This window comes from Musca autumnalis, unplaced genomic scaffold (genome assembly GCF_047663935.1).
Source record: "Musca autumnalis isolate F117 unplaced genomic scaffold, ASM4766393v1 scaffold_2, whole genome shotgun sequence".
Lineage (NCBI taxonomy): Eukaryota > Metazoa > Arthropoda > Insecta > Diptera > Muscidae > Musca > Musca autumnalis.
Genome location: NW_027411755.1, coordinates 123,389,743 through 123,410,996, shown reverse-complemented (window position 1 = coordinate 123,410,996; position 21,254 = coordinate 123,389,743). Strand labels below are relative to the sequence as shown.

At 36.9% G+C, this 21,254-nt stretch overlaps 1 protein-coding gene across 1 annotated transcript in view; it reads left to right on the top strand.

Annotated features, from left to right (window-relative positions):
- Fas3 (fasciclin 3) overlaps positions 1–20,950 on the top strand; it is a 465,878-nt gene extending 444,928 nt beyond the window's left edge. The window contains exons 6-7 of the mRNA XM_073969170.1: positions 226–547; positions 15,057–20,950. Coding sequence (XP_073825271.1) covers positions 226–547; positions 15,057–15,182 — 448 coding nt within the window. The 3' untranslated portion in view covers positions 15,183–20,950. The remainder of the gene's footprint in view (positions 1–225; positions 548–15,056) is intronic.
- Positions 20,951–21,254: the final 304 nt, after the last annotated feature.

The following is a 21,254-nucleotide window of genomic DNA, read 5'->3' as shown; positions in this document are numbered from 1 at the left end:
GTTACCATTACTTTCTTTCGACCACATTGACCACCACTGCCACAACCACAATCGCCAATGAATGCCTTCAACATGACATTTCATGTTTTTGCAACACCCCAAAAAAAAAAACAACAACACAAATGATCCAATGAACGAACAAACAAACGACAAATTTTCTTCGTAACATCCTGGATTGCATCTTCTTCTTCGACGACAACAATAACAAAAATGTAAAAAATACAGAAGCGACACAGAAAGTGCCGATGTTAAAGCCACCTCAACGGCAACAACTGCAACCACAGCCGCAGCTTCGGAAGTTGATCAAAATGCTCCAGTAAATGTGGATAGTTGCAACAAGAAGTCCAAACGATTGCCCTCATTTGCTGCCATTTTCAAGCGCATGAATGAAAGAGATGCATCCACCAAATACCGGAAGAACAACGAAACGGAAACTGGTAACAACGACAACGAGGATGCAGCCGTTGCGGGAGTAGCTGGTATTGGAGCAGCTAATGAACAATTGTCACCTGATGGTGCCACTGATGGCAATGACAATCAACCAAAGGTATTGTTGTAATCATTATGTTTTATTTTATATCTTCTTTTTATCTTTTATTACTTGATGATTTTGTATCGTATTCTTTATGGGTTGTCCTAAATTTGTGTCCTCCCGTAAAATCTAAGTTTTATAAGTTCTATTTTTTCCATAAAAAATACAACAATAGGTTATCAAATGCGATTATGATTTACCATCATATTTTAGTTTTATTGTTGAATCATTATGGAGAATGCCTTCCCAAAACCATTTTGATTTGTAGAAATATTTGTTGGCCATTTGTTTGCCTTAAGTTCCAATCTTTTTTTGGAATGATTCATTCGTATAGTTTGTAGTTTGCCTGGACAAATATCTTTATACTCCCATACTTATTGTCTTTTGATAGAACAAGTTTTCCTTCTTCCCTTAGTATTTCTTTCTTACGTTGTTTTCTATGTTAAAGTACTTCTGCTTATTCTTCTTAATGGAAAATATTTCTCTCTTTTTTCTCTGTTACGAATTTTTGTTAAAAATGCATGAATTTCGTTTCTTACACACATTACCCGCTAAAAAAGGTAATAATATGGCAAACATCTTCACCCGAATGGACATTCAAATAGACCAATGAAACTCTTAAAAGGTATTCCAAAATTCCCCATAAACAAAAACTTTCTCCCTCATATTTTATAAATAAAAACCAATTTACTAATAAAGCTAAATATGATACGAAAATTATTAAACTATACCTATACTTAAATAAGGCCCTATGCTCCCCAAGGAGTTAAGTGGAAATAAAGAAGAAGATACTTAAATAAACCTACTTAATTTACTTAATGAACTTTCCTGATAGATAAGTAACTGTGCTTTAGCGAAAAGGCTAGTTAGTCAGTATTATTATTAATTATATTTGGAAACGATAAGACTAATTTGACACATCAGATAACTGAAAGTTCTCGCATAAGCAGGTTAACAGAGACAAATATACAGTCCACTACCAAAAGCAATGGAGACGTGCTAAAAAAAGCCACATATTCCTGATGATATCTCTAAGACGTGGGAAGTAGATGTAGGGATACGTATTACCAAGCAAAAGTCGACTTTTTGATCTTTTGGTTTTTGGTAAAAACATAAAAATCGATCTTTCCGATCTTTACTTAGAAGTCAAAAATCGATCTTTCGATCTTTTGATTCTTACTTAGAGATCAAAAATCGACCTTTTGATTTTTTCCTAGAACTCAAAAATCGACGTTTCGATCTTTATTCAAACCGAAAAAGTCTACTTTTCGATCATTCGATTTTATTTTCAACATTTTTTTACATTGCATTACATGCACAGTGTTATAAATAAGTTGTACGTGACAATCAGCGGTGTTTTACTTCTTTTATAAACCAAATTGACAGGTTTTATAAAGAAATGGTGTGTTCATAGTTATTATTATTTATTGCTTTTACGCCAAGTCGTGGGCGCATAGTGCCAATACAAAATTATTCCAATCATTTCTATTTGAACTTAAAGTTTTAACATTATTCCAAGATAGATTTCCTGGATGTAAGGTTATTTCTTCTTCAATACTTCTTCTCCAGCTACCCCTTGGTCTTCCTCTTCTTCGCATTCCTTGTGGATTCCAATCAAAATCTTCTCGACATATATCATCCGCTGGTTTACGAAGAACGTGGCCTATCCACCTCCATTTCCTTTCACGGATTACTGTGGCAATCGGCTTAATATCACTCCTCTGATAAAGATCCAAGTTTGATATCCAGTTATTTGTCCACCATATGCGCAGAATAAATCGCAGGGATCTATTAACGAAAGATTGCAGCTTATTCGTGAGCTCGTTGGACACAAGCCAGGTTTCGCATCCATAAAGCAGAACTGACAGAACATTACTTTTAAATATGCGTACCTTTGTTTTGGTGCTTAGTTGATTGGACCTCCATATTTTATACAAACCCGCAAAAGCGACCTTAGCCTTTCGGATGCGGGTTGATATATCATCACGTGTACCTCCATCTTTCGTAATTTGACTGCCTAGGTACGTAAAGTTCGCCACCTGTTCGATGTCTTGTCCATACAGAGTGAGCGGTTGTCTTTGAGAGGAGTTTAAGTGAAGTGATTTGGTCTTGTCCACGTTAATCTTTAAGCCATATGCACTTGAAGTTGATGCTATATCGGTTATTTTGCTTTGTACATCTGATAACCGCTTAGATATTAAAACAATGTCATCAGCATATACAAGGTCGTTGAGGTGTTCCATCTTTAATTGGTGCCACATTATTCCTCGGCGCGGATTGTTGTCGATTGTCCTGACAAGTATTTCATCAATAACAATAAGAAATAGCAGCGGTGACAGCACACATCCTTGTCTCACCCCGGATTTTACGGATATAGGGGGGGAGAGTTTATCGCCATGTCTTACTCTGCATTCAAAACGGTGGTATTGTGCTTTGATTAGGTTACAAATCTTGTCGGGGACACCTTTTCTGCTCATAGCTTCCCAAATACTCTGGTGCTTAATTAAGTCGAACGCTTTTTTGAAGTCAATGAAGACAAGGTGGAGCGAGTCTTGCATTTCGTTTATTTGTTCCATTATTATGCGTATAGTGGCAATATGGTCGACACAAGATTTGCGACTGCGGAATCCGGCTTGTTGGCGCCTAAGCGTATCGTCAATTTTCTTCTCAATACTGTTTAGAATGATTTTGCAGAATATTTTTAGACAGCTGCACAGGATCATGATTCCTCTCCAATTGTTGCAGTCGCTTAGTGCCCCTTTTTTCGGTATTTTTACCACTATGCCACTATACGTTTGGAAACGTTTCTGACGTCCAGATATCCTGAAATAATTCATGCAAAGCCAGAGCAGATAGTTCATTATCCGCTTTAAAGAGTTCTACATGGACATTGTCGATACCGGCCGCCTTCCCACTTTTCATACTCCTAATTGCCGACTCAATTTCTGTGATGCTGGGGCATTGGGACCCGACGCGGTTGATATGCTGGATGGCGTAATGAGGTACGAATTCCGCCAGGTTGTCATTATTCTCAGATGGAACCTGAAAGAGCTCGGTGAAATGCTCATACCATCGTGAGAGCTGTTCTACTTCTGAGGTAAGAATTGTGCCATCTTTAGCTTTTATTGGGACATTTCCATTTATTGGTCTACCTGACAATCGTTTTGTGCATTTATAAAGCATTTTAGTGTTCCCACTTGCAGCTGCAGTTTCTGCTTGTGTCGCAATCGAGCTGATCCACATCCGCTTATCGTGTCTACACATTCGCTTTACAGATTTGTTTAAAGTCTCGTATTGACGGTTTGCAGCTTCCTTGGAAGCACGAGTTCTTGCTGAATTGACAGCCGCCTTTTTTCTGCGGCGTTCATCGATAACCTCCCAGGTAGTTGTACATATCCAGTCTTTTTTGGTTTGGTTGGTGACCGAGTACTTTTGATCCTGCATCGATAAAGGCATCTTTTATAGCATTCCACTTCGAATCAACGTTACCATGCGGTGCTATGTTTGTGATGTTTAATTGTAGCTGTTGACGATATTGCTGTCGGATGTTTGGATTTTTGAGTTTTTGGATGTCTAATCGTGTCGATGTGTGGATGTTACGAGTGTCAGTGCGCACAATTTTTAGGCGGAATTCGCCGATCAGAAGATGGTGGTCTGAGCCAATGTCCGCACTACGTTTGTTCCGCGTATCTAAGAGACTGTGTCTCCACATCTTATTTATGCAGATATGGTCAATCTGATTTTCGGTACGGCCATCTGGGGAAACCCATGTAATCTTATGGGACCTTTTGTGGGGAAAAAGCGTGCCACCTATTATCATATTGTTGGGGCTACACATTTCCGTGAACATCTCGCCATTTTCATTCATTTCGCCTAAGCCTTGATTACCCATGATATTAGTAAGGTTGTCGTTATTGGCGCCAACTTTGGCAAGATCTTAATGTTTCCTCGAGGAATGTTGTTCAGCGTGCCATTGAGTTTACTATAAAAACGATCTTTTTCGCAAAATGGTGAAGTTTCCGTGGGTGCATAGCACTGAATTATAGTGGCATTTCTAACTCTAGTGCGGAACGTTGCCGTCATAATTCTTTCATCAATGGGATCCCATTTGATTAGAGATTGGTGGGCATTACGGCTGAGTAGTAGACCGACACCATGGTGGTGGGGTGCATTGGAACCGGTTAGTCCAGAGTATAAAAATACTTGTCCAGTAGAGAGTTTGTGATCGCCATAGTTGGTCCATCTCGCTTCAGATCATAGTACCGTTAGATTAACTTTGTTCATCAGTACATCAAATAATATAATATTAGTTGTGTCTTTTCACTTTTTCAGTAATAATTATTCAGTAACTTCTTTTAAGAGAGCAGGAGAGATGTTACTCTTTGATACGAAAATAGAAAAAAAAAATAAAAAGACAGCATTTAGTAAACTTTAGCAAGGTAACAGTTGGTTACCAAAACAAAAACATTGGCGCCAATGTATGAAAGAAAAACTAACTCCAAAGCAATGAAAAAGTTCTTCAATTTTAAGCAAAATAAATAATAATTAATATATTAATAAATTAATCCATAAATATAGCTGATTCGTAATATTTATAGTACTTTTCCAGAAAAATCAGATAAACATGGAGCAGCTGACCGTTAGCAGATTATTAAAACACAGCTGATCGAACTTAGGTTAGGTTAGGTTTGGGGATGTGTAGTCAATATATATGTATATTGACTACGCCACTCGGAGACCTTTCGGTCCATTGTGATCATCCATAAAGAAAAAGAGGTTCAGAATTACCTGAAAAGAGAAGAGAAAAGAGAGAAGAATAAAGAAAAAAGGGGTGTGGTTTGGAAAGTAGTAATAAATGAATTATTAATAAGAAAGAATGAAGATATATTAAAGACAGAGAGGGTGGTTTATTTGGCGATGGTGGAAAAAACTGTCAGAGAAGTAGTTACGCTTATGGGTCGCGCCGTCCCAGCCAATTCAGATTTTTGATGATGTTGTTTATGATTGTTGGTTCCATGTTTGAGTAGAAGGTTAAGCTTGGAGGAAAGCGTATTCCTGTTAATCTATACCGCTTTCGAGTTAACATCGGGCAACGACATAAAGTATGCTCGATCGTCTCCGTTTCCTCCTCATCTTCGCCATCATCCTGCCATTTGCCGATAAAAGCTCGGATGTTGCAATGGCCGGTAATGACTCCCGTCAATACCCTGATTTCTGATTTACTCAAACGTAAAAGTGTAGTTGTTCTCTTTGTTGAAAGATGCTGACCGAACTTGCTAAATGTTGCTAGGAAAAATTATTTCAGCAACTTTCAGCAATTTCTCAGCAAACAACTGTCAAAATTGTTCTCTCACTCTGCTCTCTTTTACTGTATTTTGTGTAAAAAGGCAGCATTTAGTAACATTTCGTAATAATTATTACAAATTATCCGTAGAAAGACACAGCTATTGTTGTCTTGCTCTTACGAATGTAATCTGTATATTTCATTTTCGTAGTACATCAAAAAGTCAAAACGGAATTGATTTTTTTGATTTCCGCTGCAAAAATCTAAGAACCATAATAGAAAATCGATCTTTTGATTTTCTATGAAGTCAAAAGTCGACTTCGATTTTTAGATTCTTCAAATCAAAAAACCGAGGAATCATTTACTCGAAAATCGACTTGAGTATCCCTAGTAGATGACGCTATTCAAACAGACATCCCCTATTGGGGTGTTTTATAGATAAACTAAAATAGGAGAGTGAAGATGACAAACATGCCACAAAATATGGGTATTTTGGTTTTCCGATAGAAAATACCGCTTAGCCTATTTTAGCAAAAATATAAATAACGGGTGATCCAACAAGAGGTACTTTTTCAACAGCCTATTTTTGACGGATCACACGTGAGTCGTGTCACGTGTTAATGTTATTTTTGTTTAGTACTGTTTGACATTTTATCATGGAAAAGCTTACGCCTCCTTAACGTTTACAAATCGTTCAACTTTATTACACTGTGCAACATTTTCAAGATAATTTGGTGCAAACAACTTCTAATGCAGACCCAATAACCATATTTTGGTTTTGTTTTGTTAGATCGGGTTCTGATTTTATGGCCCTATCTAAACATGCTAAATATTGACTTTTTAAAGCAAATCGGGGCTATATCATTGAAGCCAATACGAATCTTTCCATGACATCCGCAGCAAACTTGTTAATAAGAACAAGAAGAAAATATTTGGAAAAATAATGGATACGAATAATCTCACTTATTGCTCAAATTGTATAATATATCCTAAAATACCGTATTTTGTATATATTTCGCAGGGTATCTCCAAAACGGTTACATTTTTTCTTAATGTTATCTTTGGGAAAAGTATTCGCTGGAATGTAACACAACTCTTCGGAACATATCATTGTTTCTAGCATATTATTCAACGGCAATTTGATAAATATATCGACAATAAGTAGGCTCGCAGCTGAAACTCAATTGACATTCTATATGCATGCCTAGATGCTGTTGGCACTACCATCACTAGGATCGGATTCTGTGGCCTAATCAGCCACAAATCTTAAAGCAAATGATTAACGAAACAACTACACAAATAACAAGAGAAACGAATCATACGGCACAACCAATACGCTATCGAATAAGGACAAGAATCGGAACATGGAATGTAAGGACTCTGGCAGAAACTTCTCGACTACCACAAGTATGCCGGGTAATGGAAACTCACCGTCTGGACATTTTAGGTCTGGCTGAAGTGAGATGGAAAGGTCATGGAGAATTTGTCACAGATACGGGATACAAATTTCTTTTTTGTGGCAACGATGAAAGTCATACACTGGGGGTTGGAATTCTTATGTCACCAACTATCAAAAAGTCTTTGCTAGAACATAAATATATATCTGACAGGCTGATTGTAGCAAGATTTAAAACGAAATACCGTAACATCGTCATCTTTCAATGTTATGCCCCCACTGAAAACGAAGACGAAGAAGCAAAGCAGATATTTTACGAGCAATTAAATTCAGAATTGTTTTAGGTGACATGAACGCCAAAGTTGGTAATGATAACACCAACTTGAGATTCGTCATGGGCAACCAAGGACTTGGATCTGTCCGCAACAACAATGGCGAACGACTTATTGATTTATGTGCTACTCAGCAACTTTTCATCGGAGGCACAAAATTCCCACATCGCGACATACACAAATACACATGGCAATCGCCTGACAATGTTACCCGTAACCAAATAGACCACTTTATGATTAGCAGGCGTTTTCTAGGCTGCCTAATGGATGTGAGAACCTTCCGGGGAGCTGACATTTACACAGACCACAAGCTCCTGATCGGTGACTTAAAGCTTCGACCAAAAGCTTCGTATCATAAGAAAGCTACTGAAGAAAGATACAATATACACCGCCTCCAAGATCCTGAAACAGCTAACACATTTTCTGAGGACATATACAGACAGCTAAATCAAAACTCACCAAATAATTGGGAAAATATCGTGGAATCTTGTCGAAAAAGTGCAAAAAATATCCTAGGTTGCAGTCAACACCATATTAAACCGTGGATTAGTGACGCCTCGTGGGCGGCAATTGAAGAAAGGAGGAGATTAAATAATATTTTACATTCGGCTCAGACGCCCGCAGAATTCAACTCTGCTAAAACTAATTATAACAATGCGGAAAAAATGGTGAAAAATTTAGTCCGAAGAGACAGACGGCAATGGGTGAATGACATCGCAGCCGAGGCTGAAGACGCTGCGAGACGAGGGAACACACGGGCTGTTTACAAGGCAATCAGACAGCTCAGCGGGGAGAAACTACGGTCCATCCCCAATATAAAAGACAATAATGGTATCACTTTAAATGGAATCAAGGAGCAGCTTCAAAGAATATATATGGAAGCTATATCCAAATCTTAACCGATTTCGATATAATTTCGCACATTTATTTCCAGACTGAATTCAGTCACACATTCCAAATATCATTGAAATCGGACATACATAGCGTGTTTGGTAAAGAAAATAAGTGAAATCGGCCGGAAATATATATGGGAGCTATATACAAATCTGAACCGATTTCGATATAATTTTGTACACTTATTTTTAGACCGAATTCAGTTAAACATTCCAAATTTCATCAAAATCGGACGTATATAGCGTGTTTGGTGCAGCAAATACGTGAAATCGGGCGAAAATATATATGAGAGCTATATCTAAATCAGAACCGATTTCGATATAATTTGGCACATTTGTTTCTAGACCGAATTCAGTCACACATGCCAAATTTAATCGGAATCGGACATATATAGCGTGTTTGGTACAGAAAAAACGTGAAATCGGCCGAAAATATATATGGGAGCTATATCCAAATCTGAACAGATTTCGATATAATTTTGCACATTTGTTTCTAGACCGAATTCAGTCACACATTCCAAATTTAATCGAAATCGGACATATATAGCGTGTTTGGTGCAGCAAATACGTGAAATCGGGCGAAAATATATATGGGAGCTATATCCAAATCTGAACCGATTTTCACCAAAAGCAATAGCGTCCTTCCTATGGCTAAAAAACTAATAGTCCCCAATTTTCAGCTGAATCGGACAAAAAATACGTGTACGTTGCGAACAAAAATACATGGACAGACGGACGGACATGCATAAATCGACTCAGAAAGTGATTATATGTATATCCCCAAAAGGAACTATTGGTCTATTTCGTTTCTTTTTGTATGTTACATACAAATGCACAAAGACATAATACCCCTTACCACAGTGTGGTGTAGGGTATAAAGACAAAATCCAACTAGGAGTTTTGTAGTCTCAATATGAACTTTCAGAAATTGCCCACTAGAAGTTGTTTGCATTTTCGGTGTTGCTCAGTGTTATGAAAATTCGCGTCTCGAGCCTAATTTTGTTCAGAAGTGAGGCACATTTCTGAATTTATAGATATGTAAAGAAGTAAAATTGTCACATTTGGGAAGAAGAGCAACATAAAGAGATTAAAGAGCTGCCACTACATCCAGAAATAATAACAGTTTGTGGTCGGTGGAATCTTCGGACCCTATTTCTTCAAAATAATACCGGTTACGACTTCATCGTCAATGGCGACCGTTATTGCGCTGTGGTAACCGACTATTTGATGTCTGAAATTGAAGCTCGTAATCTCGGCGACATTTGGTTTCAACAAAACGGCGCCACTTCCCACACATCGCATCAATCAAGGGATTTATTGAAAGAATACTTCGGTGAGCATATTTTGGTCATTTGGCCACCAAGATAGTCTCATATCACTCCGTCAGACTTTTTCCTGTATGAATATGTAAAGTCAAAATTGTATGCGGATAAAGTCGCTTTGAATCTGGTCTTGGGGGAAAACATCAGACGTGTCATTCGCCAGTTACCAGTCGAAAAGCTTGAAGGAGTCATTGAAAACTGTACTCAACGGATGGACCGTCTGAGACGTAGACTCGGCCAATATTTGTTAGACATAATCTGCAAAAAATAAATGTGATCGAAAGATCTTTCAAATGATAATAAACATGGATCACCCTCTATTATCTATGGGAGCCACAGTGGTGCAGTGGTAAATTTTCGTCGGTGGCAAATCCCCTCAGTGTAAAGCTGGCTTACATTTCCTTAGTATTTCAACCATGAAAAACTTCTCTACAAGTGGTGTCGTACACGCCGTTCGGACTCGACGATAAAAAGTAGGTCCCATATCTCTTCGGGGATGTTTTGGAACAAATGTATGTGTGTACGGAAACATCATCTATAGCTTTTCATTCCAAAAACAAGTGATCAAAACAAGTGGTCATAAGCTGGTCACTGGTATACATTTTTAGAGAGCTTTTATACCAAACGACTTAGGGCTAACTGAGTCAAAATAATTAATAATTTTATATTTGACTTCTGTCGACAAAGTACTTGGTACTGATTGAAAGCTTTGTAGCTGAGAAAAAAAGAGATACTGAGGTATTTGTCAGTAAAACAAATACTTCAAAATATAAAAATTGGGATAGCTTCCCAGCAAAAATACTCATTACAAATTGGCCTACTTACTCATTATTTTAACACGGGCATGTCATAGGGAGTAAGTACTTATTTTTTGGCAGTGGAAGGTCCTTAACCAAAGCTTTTTTTTCTATTAGCGGCTATTGCGATATCATTGTTGTTTGAATAACTACGACAACCTACGTTACATCGTTGCAAAGGTGATATTTTCTACTTTCATTAGCAGGTTTTGCTTTTGATATACCCATTATAGTAACGGAGATATTCGCTTTGAAATAAAACGTTAACATTTTCTAGGCTTCTTCCTCTGTAGGGCCCCCAATAACCCCCAAAATTTTGTGACGATCCGATCAAAATTGCGACCTGTAGCGTGTTTAAAAAAAAAATGGAAAAATGGGATGTATTCCCGACTATTGAGATATCTCCATACCTTGAACACCTATGCCAACCTACTTTGCATCATTGTAAATGTGGCATTTTCTATTTTCATAGTGAGGCTTTGCTTTTGGAAAGCCCCAACCAAAGCTGTAATATTCGTCATTATAATTAAAATCTCAAAACTGAAAAGTTGGGTTTTATTTCCGAATATTGCGATACCTTCGTTGTTTAACCACTTACGACAACCTACATCGTTAGAAAGGTGATATGTTCTACTTTCATTGTTATGGTTTGTTTTTGGTATACAATTTATAGAAGCTGAGATATTCGCTTTGGAAAAAAACATTGACTAATTCTCCAAATAATTTTTTGCCAATTCCGACCTCTGAATATTATCCGACCATCACCAAAATCACTAGGCTTCTTCCCCTCCAGGACCCCCATAAACACCCAAAATTTTGTGACAATTCGATCAAAATTACGACCTGTAGCGGGATTACAAGGTTTAGAGGGAAAGACGGACGGACACACATAGCCAGATCGACACAGCTCGTCGAGACATTCATTTTGGTATACATAAGTATGGGTCTACGACCATTATTTTGATGCGTTACAAACTTTTTGGCCAAAACCAACTTATCATACCCTCCCCACATAGTGGTGTAGGGTATAACAAGTAATTCTCCATATACAGATTTCGAAGTTGGTTCACTTTAGTCGCAAATTTATAAGTTCGACCTATGGCTAAGACCCAGCACCAGATTTTTCTGTTGTTTTATGTACAAAATGTATTTCCTTAAAAAATCTTTATCTTTTAAAATCGAAGTTTTGCTTTCCAGGCCCTATTATCTCAGGAAGTAAGGACTTCCAGCAAAAAGGTACCGTTGTAATCGGCACCCTATGGAATATATGGGATAAAAGTTGAAAAGCGACCCAAATATAAGCCTTCAAAACATTTAAGGGCAAGAACTTCATCTTAAAATTCCACGAAAAGAACGAAAACTAACGCACATTTTTTTCGTTGCAAAAAACCCGCTCGCCATGGCGACAACAAAATTATGAATCAGGAGTTGAGTATTTAACAACTGTTTCCAAATGCAAGTGCCGGTAGCCACCAGCTACTGATGTTAGGTAAGGATGTCAACAGAGAGTGCTACAGGCCGATTTCCATCCTGGCGGCACTAGCGAATATACTAGAGGAACTACTACCATGATGAGAATCTGTTTCCCAGTTGCCCAACATCCGCATGGATTCCGGAAAATGCACAGTACAACATCAGCATTATACGCCATATCTACACATATCAGTCGAGGACTGAACCAGAACTGACCGTGCGACCGAACAGTAATGGTGGCTCTTGACCTATCGAAGTCCTTCGATACCAAGCTATTCGAGGACATAGAAAAAACTTCCCCAAAGCCATGTTTAAAATGTTGGATAATCAAGTATACATATGTGTGGACGCCAGTCGTTTGTGGAATTGAGATATAAGAGGTCTAAGAGTGAATGAAACAGGTAGTTTTCCAAGACGAGATTATATCTCCGGAACTGTTTCATCTTTACATATATCAAATTCCACACCCTCCAGGTGCTTCAGTTGGCATAGAAATCGTATTTTATGGATAAGATTGTTTGATTTTGGCGTCGGATCTTGTCCATAGGCCATCAACGCTATGTGCTATGTTAACGCTATGTGTGATACAAAATTTTAAAGAAGCGTTGAAGATCCCGACCAGTTTGCACGCAAACAGGTCTACTTCCCTCTTTAGTAGGGCCAGGAAGATCTGGTCTGGTCCATCTGCTTTGTATTGTGAAAAGCTCGTGATGGCTTGTTTGACCATCGAGCTGTCGATTTTAGGTGCATCTTCTGATGAGCTGCTATTTTACGTTTTGCCCTATTATAAAGTCTACGGACCTCCTTGCCCTTGTTCTGAATTACCCCTTTCATCCAGGATTTTTCGTAGGCGGATTTCCTCTCTCGAAGGGGACAACTTTCTTCGAAAGACTTTACTAGTACCTCGGTTAACTTGTGGACATTTCTATCTATGTTCTCCTTACTTAGGCATTCCTCATCTGCTTGCCCTAGTCTTTCTTTTACGCGTTTTCCTACCTCAGTCCAATTTGTTTTGGATTTGTTTCGGAAGGTTATCGGGTTTGGCGGTGGCCTCGCTATTTTATATCTAATATACCTATGGTCTGAGAAGGAGTATTCCTCCAAACCCTCCACTCATGTACCTCGTTTATTAGATTTTCTGAACATATCGCTATATCTACTACTTCCTCCCTAACTCTATTAACAAAGGTTGGTGTATTTCCTGTGTTAGGTGTAATCAGGTCGTTAGTATTTAAGTAGTCTACAAGGGCTTGACCCCTTTTGTTAGTGTTAGTACTACCCCACGCGAAGTGGTGTGAGTTAGCATCGCTTCCTACTAGTACTTCGTTACCTGTTTGCGCGATCCTTCTCGCCAGTTGCTGCAATTCCGACGAAGTTGGTAATGTCGGGGAGTCGAACGCCAAGCATAGTGACGCTAGATATATATTTCCATTCTCCTGCTTCAATACTGTGACGTCCGACGATGACAACTCAGGAGAAAAAAGAGATCATAAGTTTTTGTGGCATATAATGCAGGTCCTCGGGCGGGATCCCGTATTTGTTTTTTATGGTCCAAGGTTCTTGGACTAAACCATTATGTATATTACCTTTAGTTATTTTTTCCATCAGGGCTAGTGTTGCCGTCTCTCTCCGATGGAGGTTGGCCTGGATGACCTCAATCATTGATCCTCCGGTAGGTTGGCTTCCCAGCTGATTTCTTCTTCTGCTCCTCCCTCCTTAGTGTCTTTTGGTGGTTTGACCTCCTGAGTGGTTGTTTTAGCATTCTCTTCGTCGCCCACTCTTGCCTTTCCAATCCTGAAGTAAGCTGAGTTCGAGACGAAATACGCCTTTTCCTTAGACTTGGCGAGCCCGGCAAGTGAGAGTTCGTCGATCACCACAACATGGAGAGTGCCGTCTTCTTTCTTCTCCCTGTGGAAGACCTCCCACCTCTTCACTTCCAAGGTCTCATTTTGGACACAAAGGACTTTGAGTATGCGCTCCGTCTCGAGCTTGCAGCCGTACACCGACGCTTTGGTCATATGAGGAATTTCGTCTTTCCTCACCATCTTTAGTGGGGCACCTCCCCATGAAGTTGCTATGCTGCTTACTACCTCCCCGAGAGCTGCAGAGTTTGTGTGTGGGTCTAAGTGGTACAATAGGAGTTGAGTCCCCGGCCATTTCAGAAGATTCCGACGTCGCGCTCACCGTCTTCATGTCCGAACTCGCCTCAACAGTCTCAGTTGAAGGATACTCTTGGCAGTCTCCTCTACGTTGGTCCTGATGAGATTTGTCCTGGGCATTTGAAGGTGGGAAGCCCTTTTTCTTCTTATTGGGTTTAACGGTTCCTCTTGTATTTACGTAAATACTATTTCATTAACGTTCTTAATAGCATTTAATGTAATTTTGTTGATCTTTGGACAAATCTAGTTCTTAATAACCATTTACATTTTCTTTGTTTTTAATAGTACGGTATATTTGGCGCCAATCAAGTTTTTATCGTTTAGTGAATGGGCGTTTTGCACCTCACATCAATACCTTAAGCTGGTGTTAACTTGAGGTAAAAGAAGAACAAGGATAGTTCCTACACTTTTTATGATAAAGCTGATCAGGAGCGTTCTTTGATGTTTGCAACGTCTCCTAATTAGGTGACTTATGCAGCTATTTTCATTTAGGCGCTACATTTTGTAATTTTAAACAAAATTCTAAAATACATTTCTACAAAATCGTCTTTTAGCTATGACCCTTTTTAAGGAAATGAACAACGTTATTCTCTTTTCAGAAACAAGATTGGTTTAAGCTTAAATACTTACATATGTTTCCTTTTTGTAAATGAAGATAAATATGAACATTGCGATTAGGGAAGAAAAAAATAATATAGGTGTTTTCAATAAGGGACCAAATTTTCCAAAAATCGGAATAATGGAATTAGTATATTACAAATTTGGAATTATGAAATAAATATATATCCATTACATTTATATACAATTTTTTATATGTTAGCAATAAACACTAAAATATTTTTATTTGCTTCTGTATATTTTTTCACAGGAAGACAAACAACTCGTCTATGCAGAACTTGTACTAAAACCCGCTGAAAACAATGAACCACTGCCACCAAAAAATTCAACAGAATATGCGGAAATAGTCTATGTGAAAAAGGATGATAAAAAATAAAAACACACATGAAAAAAGCGCAGCAAAAAAGAAAATTCACACCCATACACATACAAACACAAAGTGGCATTCAAATTCATTAAATATAAACAAATAAAACAAAACAAAAGAAAAATACAAACAAAAAATTAAGTGTTAATTAAGAGATACAAAAACAACAAAACGCAAAAAAACAAAAAAAAAGGTTTTCTAAAAACTAAGTGTACACTAAATCGAATCGTATTCATTATTTATATCTAAATGTTGTTTTTTATTTATTTTATTTAGATTTCGAAAATGGAAGAAAAGAAAACGAGAAGGGAAAATTCTAAACTTTGCAATTAATTGTTATTTTTATCAAATATCTATGAAATGCGAAATGTATGTGAATTCCATGAAACTCTACATAACCGTAATGATCGAAAGTGAATTTAATTTAAGAAGGAATGAAAAGTGAAAGGCATAATGGAATAAAGTCGTATTAAATAAGTTGTAAATGGCAACTTTCTGATTTTATTTTAAATTTAATAACTAAATTTCTAATTTGTTCTACAAAATACCACAAACATATATTAAGTATAGAACGTATCACAATATTTCAATAGTTTCTTATTTATATTCTAAAATTGTTTGAACTATTCTTGGATGACCCAAATATTGTAATATATCCCTTGACATTTTTCTTTCTATAACAACAACTTCTGTCTTTTACAACAGTTTTGTGAAAAAGACGGGAAACAATTTAGTCGAGAAAAGAATTCAAATTCGTCTGCAAGCAAAATTATTTGAACTTCTTCCAATGGTGTTAATGTAATTAAACAGGAAAATTCATATTTTTGACTTATAATCGTTTAAATAAAATAGCAGTTTATCCTTATTTAGGTTTTCTCCACTCAGTTACAACATCGTTTTTCGATGATCAATATTATATATTTTTGATAAATTTTTTGGTCAACAAATGTCTCGCCCAATTCAATGGTGATTATTTACTAATTGTGTATTACATCAAAATTTCATTATCTTTCATTGAATCATTAAATTGTTTCATTAACGCTATAGAAATTGTTCATTAGCTTTACAAAACCCGTTCATTAATGTAGTGATTTTCTTAATTATTTTTACGAAATTGTTTTATAAAAATTATTGAAATTTCTGATCGCTCATACTTGGACCACTACTTCTGAAGCATTGCGCATATGTTAACGTTATTCATTGCCTTTAAATTTGAATACAAAATGTCGACAAATCAATTAATGGATAGTAGACTTGCATAGTCCTGATATGGATACGTAATAGACAAATTTTCATTTTTATATTTTCGATTTATCCATGTACTACAAAATTGATTTTTCAGTTTGTCAAATTAATTCAAAATCTATTTTCAATTTGTTTCTGCCATCAGAATACCTTACATTTTTATACCCTCCACCATAATATGGAGGGTATAACTAAATTTTTCATTCCGTTTGTAACACATCGAATTATTCATCGTAGACCCTATAAAGTATATATATTCGTCGATTTAAGCATGTCTGTCCGTCCGTCCATCTGTTGAAATCAAGATACAGCTCGCAATTTTTCAGATAAATCTTTAAATATTGGTATGGAAGTTTCTATTACTCCTAGGATGTTTGGTATTGAAAATGGGATATATCGGTCAAAGTTTCGATATAACCCGCATAGAACGGTACTTTCCGATTTTCGGTATTTTGGAGGTTTTAGCCTCATTATTACACCGAAATAACTGAACTTTGGTATTTAGTCTTCGTTAGTCTTTCCACCTGAAATTTGTCGGTATAGGCCTTCATATAGCCCCCATAGAACCTCCCAATTTTCGGTATTTTGAATGTTGCGGCCTCAATATCCTATCCTCGTTGGGGGTATAACATTTTCCACCTCAAATTAGTCCTCTTTGTGACCAAAAAATTTTCCAGAAATTTGTCAGTATAGGTCCACGTTTAGATATAGCCTCCATAGAACTGTACCTTCCGACTTTCGGTATTTTGAAGGTTATAATCACATTTTCTCAACGAAATAGGTGTATTTAGTCATCTTTGTGGCTAAACAAACTTTCCCCCGGAAGTTTATCAGCATAGATTCACATTTTGCTATAGCCCATATATAACGGATACTCCCGATTTTCGGTATTTGGAAGGCCTTAGCCATATTTTCTCATCGAAATGACTGAAATTTGCTATATATTTTTTTTTGTGGGAAAAAATTTCACCCCACCACCCCGGAAATTTGACAGTATAGGTCCACATTTTGATATAGTACTCACAGAACGGTAGCCGATTTTCAGTATTTGGAAGGCCTTAGCCATATTTTCTCATCGAAATGACTGAAATTTGCTATATATTTTTTTTTGTGGGAAAAAATTTCCCCCACCACCCCGAAAATTTGACAGTATAGGTCCACATTTTGATATAGTACTCACAGAACGGTAGCCGATTTCCGGTATTTTGAAGGTTTCAGCCTCATTATCCTACAGAAATATGTAAAATTCGGCATCTTCTATTCGTTAGGTATGTACAGCATTTCTGCAAATAAAGGTTCTGGTTTTGATATTGTATGTATTAGCTACCCTCCGATTTGCGGTATTTTCAAGGCTTTAGCCGCATTATCTTACAGATATGGGTAAAATTATGGTCAAGAATTGTAGGTATAGTTCTACGTTTTGATGTAACCCCATAGAGGTAACTCCCGATTTTCGGGATTTTTAAGGTTTTTGCCACATTATCTAACCGAAATGGCTGATTTGGTATTAAGTTTTCGTTGGGGGAAAAATTTTCCCGCTGAGAATGGTCGGTAGAGATCCACGTTTTTATATAGCATCCATAGAACTTACAACCTGATTTTCGTTATTTTGATGGTTTTAGCTGCCGAAATGGTGATTGACGTTTGACGTTTATTATTTATGAACGGATTTTTCATTAATAATAAGAAACAAGTTCACTATTACTATGTAAAAGAGTCATTATTGCAATGTAATGAAATTATTTCATAAACACAATTAAAAAAATTATTCAATATTTATACCAAAAAATACTGATTAATCATGCGTTTCATTACAATTCTTTTCTAAGAAGGACAGCATATTACAAAATTTCATGAACTGATTGCAATGATATGCTTACTCGACTTGCATGCAGTGTCCGGGTATCCAGACCAGAGAACATCACATTTCCAACTACGACAAAAAACCCCTCAGCGTAATGAAGGTGAGTTTTCCCGAATATTTCGGCCATGTTATGCTTCTCTTCAAGTGGTGGCTTAGGACAAGCCGTTCGAACTCGGATATAAAAATCGGGTTGTACTCATTGATGTTTGCGACAACAGTTAATTTTGAATATAGGAAACAGATCTAGAACTGCCACTACTTCAATAAAATGTTTTCATTGCACGGATGAACCCATTTAATGATATTAATTAAACGACATTATTGCATCATCGAAAACGTTAACAAATCCTCTTCATTGATGTAACGAAGTCAATGTCTGCCCTGTGGCCTCAATCCACAACACTTACCTATTGAATTTTTGCAGGAATAAAATTCTGTTAGAGCAGCCTTGGCCCGTTCCTCAACATTTCTTTTCCTGGCTTCTAACGAGAGCTCTAGAATCACTCCATCCAGCATTCATATTGTGGATGGTTTGATTTTTCTCTTGCCAATTTCGAAAGCTTGACTAAAGCTTCTTGTATAAGTTCCGTACCACTTAGTCAGCATAGATAATGGTTTTAACTCGTAGTTTATGAAATTCCTTAAGTATATCGTTTATTACTAGAATCCACAGTATAATAAAAGGCTTCGAACGTGTTTATTTCCATGCAATTTTCGTACGACTTATGATCGCATCGATAACACTCATTTCCCTGGTGGCAGAGTTGCGAGTGATTGGAAGCAAACTTTAGGTAGGAGATCTAGAGTTTCTCCATGTACGATCTTCAAGTTTGATACAACCGATCCTTCCTCCTACGGAGTCTGACTGAGTCTTTAACTCTCTCTCTATCGACGCCCTATTTAGCCTTTTCCATTTCGCTGTTGTACTTATTGAAAGACACATTGTAGTTCACCCAATCTATCGACAACTTCGTTGTGTTGACGTTGTTGTATACCCTTCTGCTCAAGATTACCTAGATCCAAACAGGCTGACATCTCATATTTGAGCGTGTTAATGGACAGGAGGCCCCATAGCTAACCGCAAGAACCTTTCTTATTTGGTTCACTGCGCTGTCAACCTCCGCGGTTGTTCTCAGCTCCATACCACCAGTTTAGAGTTTGCTAACTCAGTGAATTTGTTTAGTAGAGTTTCCGTGGTTACTTACTGATACGACTTGATATCTAATTTTGTTACAGAATGCTGCCTATCCGAAGATTATTCAAGTTGATAGTGAATATGGAGTAATTTCTAAAATTTATGTCACAACCAACCCAGTGAAATGAGCAACATAAGATATTACGTACCTTGCCCGTTGATTGATACTCGTAAGCTATAAATGAAATTGGAGATATTGATTAGATTCATATGTACCGAATAACACATTACAAAGTAGTGTAAAATATCTAACTCTGCGTCACCAGCTGTTGAAAAATAAAAGATTATAACTACTTATTTAACTAATTTTAAAGTAACAGTAGCACAGAGTGTGCATATCCACGTTGACGAGAAATAACAACAACAAAGCTGAGCAGAATATACGTTTGACTTAAGCTTTGCGTCACGCGTTGGCAAAAACAAAAAACGTGGTGGGTTCTTCAATATGAAATTAAAAATAATAGGAATTTTTATTGCCAACGCCAAAACTTGTGGCGCTGCGTCAAACTACAAATGGGAAGGTGATATGTCCGCTCATACACGGGGAAAATGCAGCAAACATATTATTTGTTTGCTGCATTTTTTCTAAACATATTATTTTTTACTCCTTACGATTTGTATCAAATAAAACTAGGGTCTTTACATCACATCTGCAATGCTTTATTAACGTTAATTCTTTCTTCACACAAAACTTTACTAAGCACACAGCTTAACTCTACTGGACACAACGCTTTACTTTACTCAGGTTACCATTCATTTCTTTACCGATTGACGGTTTTAATTCGCGACCTGACTTACACTCGACCACTTGCTATTCTCCCGTATTTCTACACGCTCGCTGAAGCATAGACTGTTCTAGAATCCTCAATCTAGGATGTTCTACAATGTTGAAACGAAATGCAACCACAGTCATTTCGTAAATGCACACATGTACACATATGCAAAGAGACGGATACATTTAATCGAGAAATGGGTCAGAGGCATGGTGCAATACATTAGGTGAAGCGATAAGGCCTGCTGATTCCACCCAATCTGTCAGATTTGTATTGTGTATAATTCGTATGTAAACGTAAACAAAAGTGTTGACAGCATGATGGATTTTCTATCGAAATAGGCTTGTTGTATTGTAGTTATTGGTTCACCTTATTTATTGCAACATGAAGTGTCGGCAATAAATACGAGAGAGTAGAAGGGGTAAAACAGAATGACATCACAATGTAAAAGAATAATTAAGCTAAACTGAATGATCAAAATACATATGCGAAATAATATAACAATAATAAGAAAATAAAGATGGAAAATATTGAGAGTAATTCTAAACAGTAGCTGTTGTTGTAAAATTGATTCAAACAAAGTAACAGCTCTGATGAAGAGGTAAAACTGAATGACGTCACTAAGTAAAAGAATAATTAATCTAAAACTGAATGATCAAAACATATATGAGAGATAATATAACAATAATAAGAAAATAAACATGGAAAATATTGAGTGAAATTCTATACAGTAATTGTTGTTGTAAAATTGATTCAAATAAAGTAACTGCTCAGATGAAGGGGTAAAACTTAATGACATCACTATGTAAAAGAATATTTAATCTAAACCTGAATGATCAAAGCAAATACGACAGAGAATATAACAATAATAAGAAAATAAACATGGCAAATATTAGTGAAATTCTATACGGTAGTTGTTGTTGAAAATCTGATTCAAAAAAAGTAACTGCTCAATAAAAATTCCCGCTACTATCAAAAATTTTCAATTAACTTAAATGTTAGAA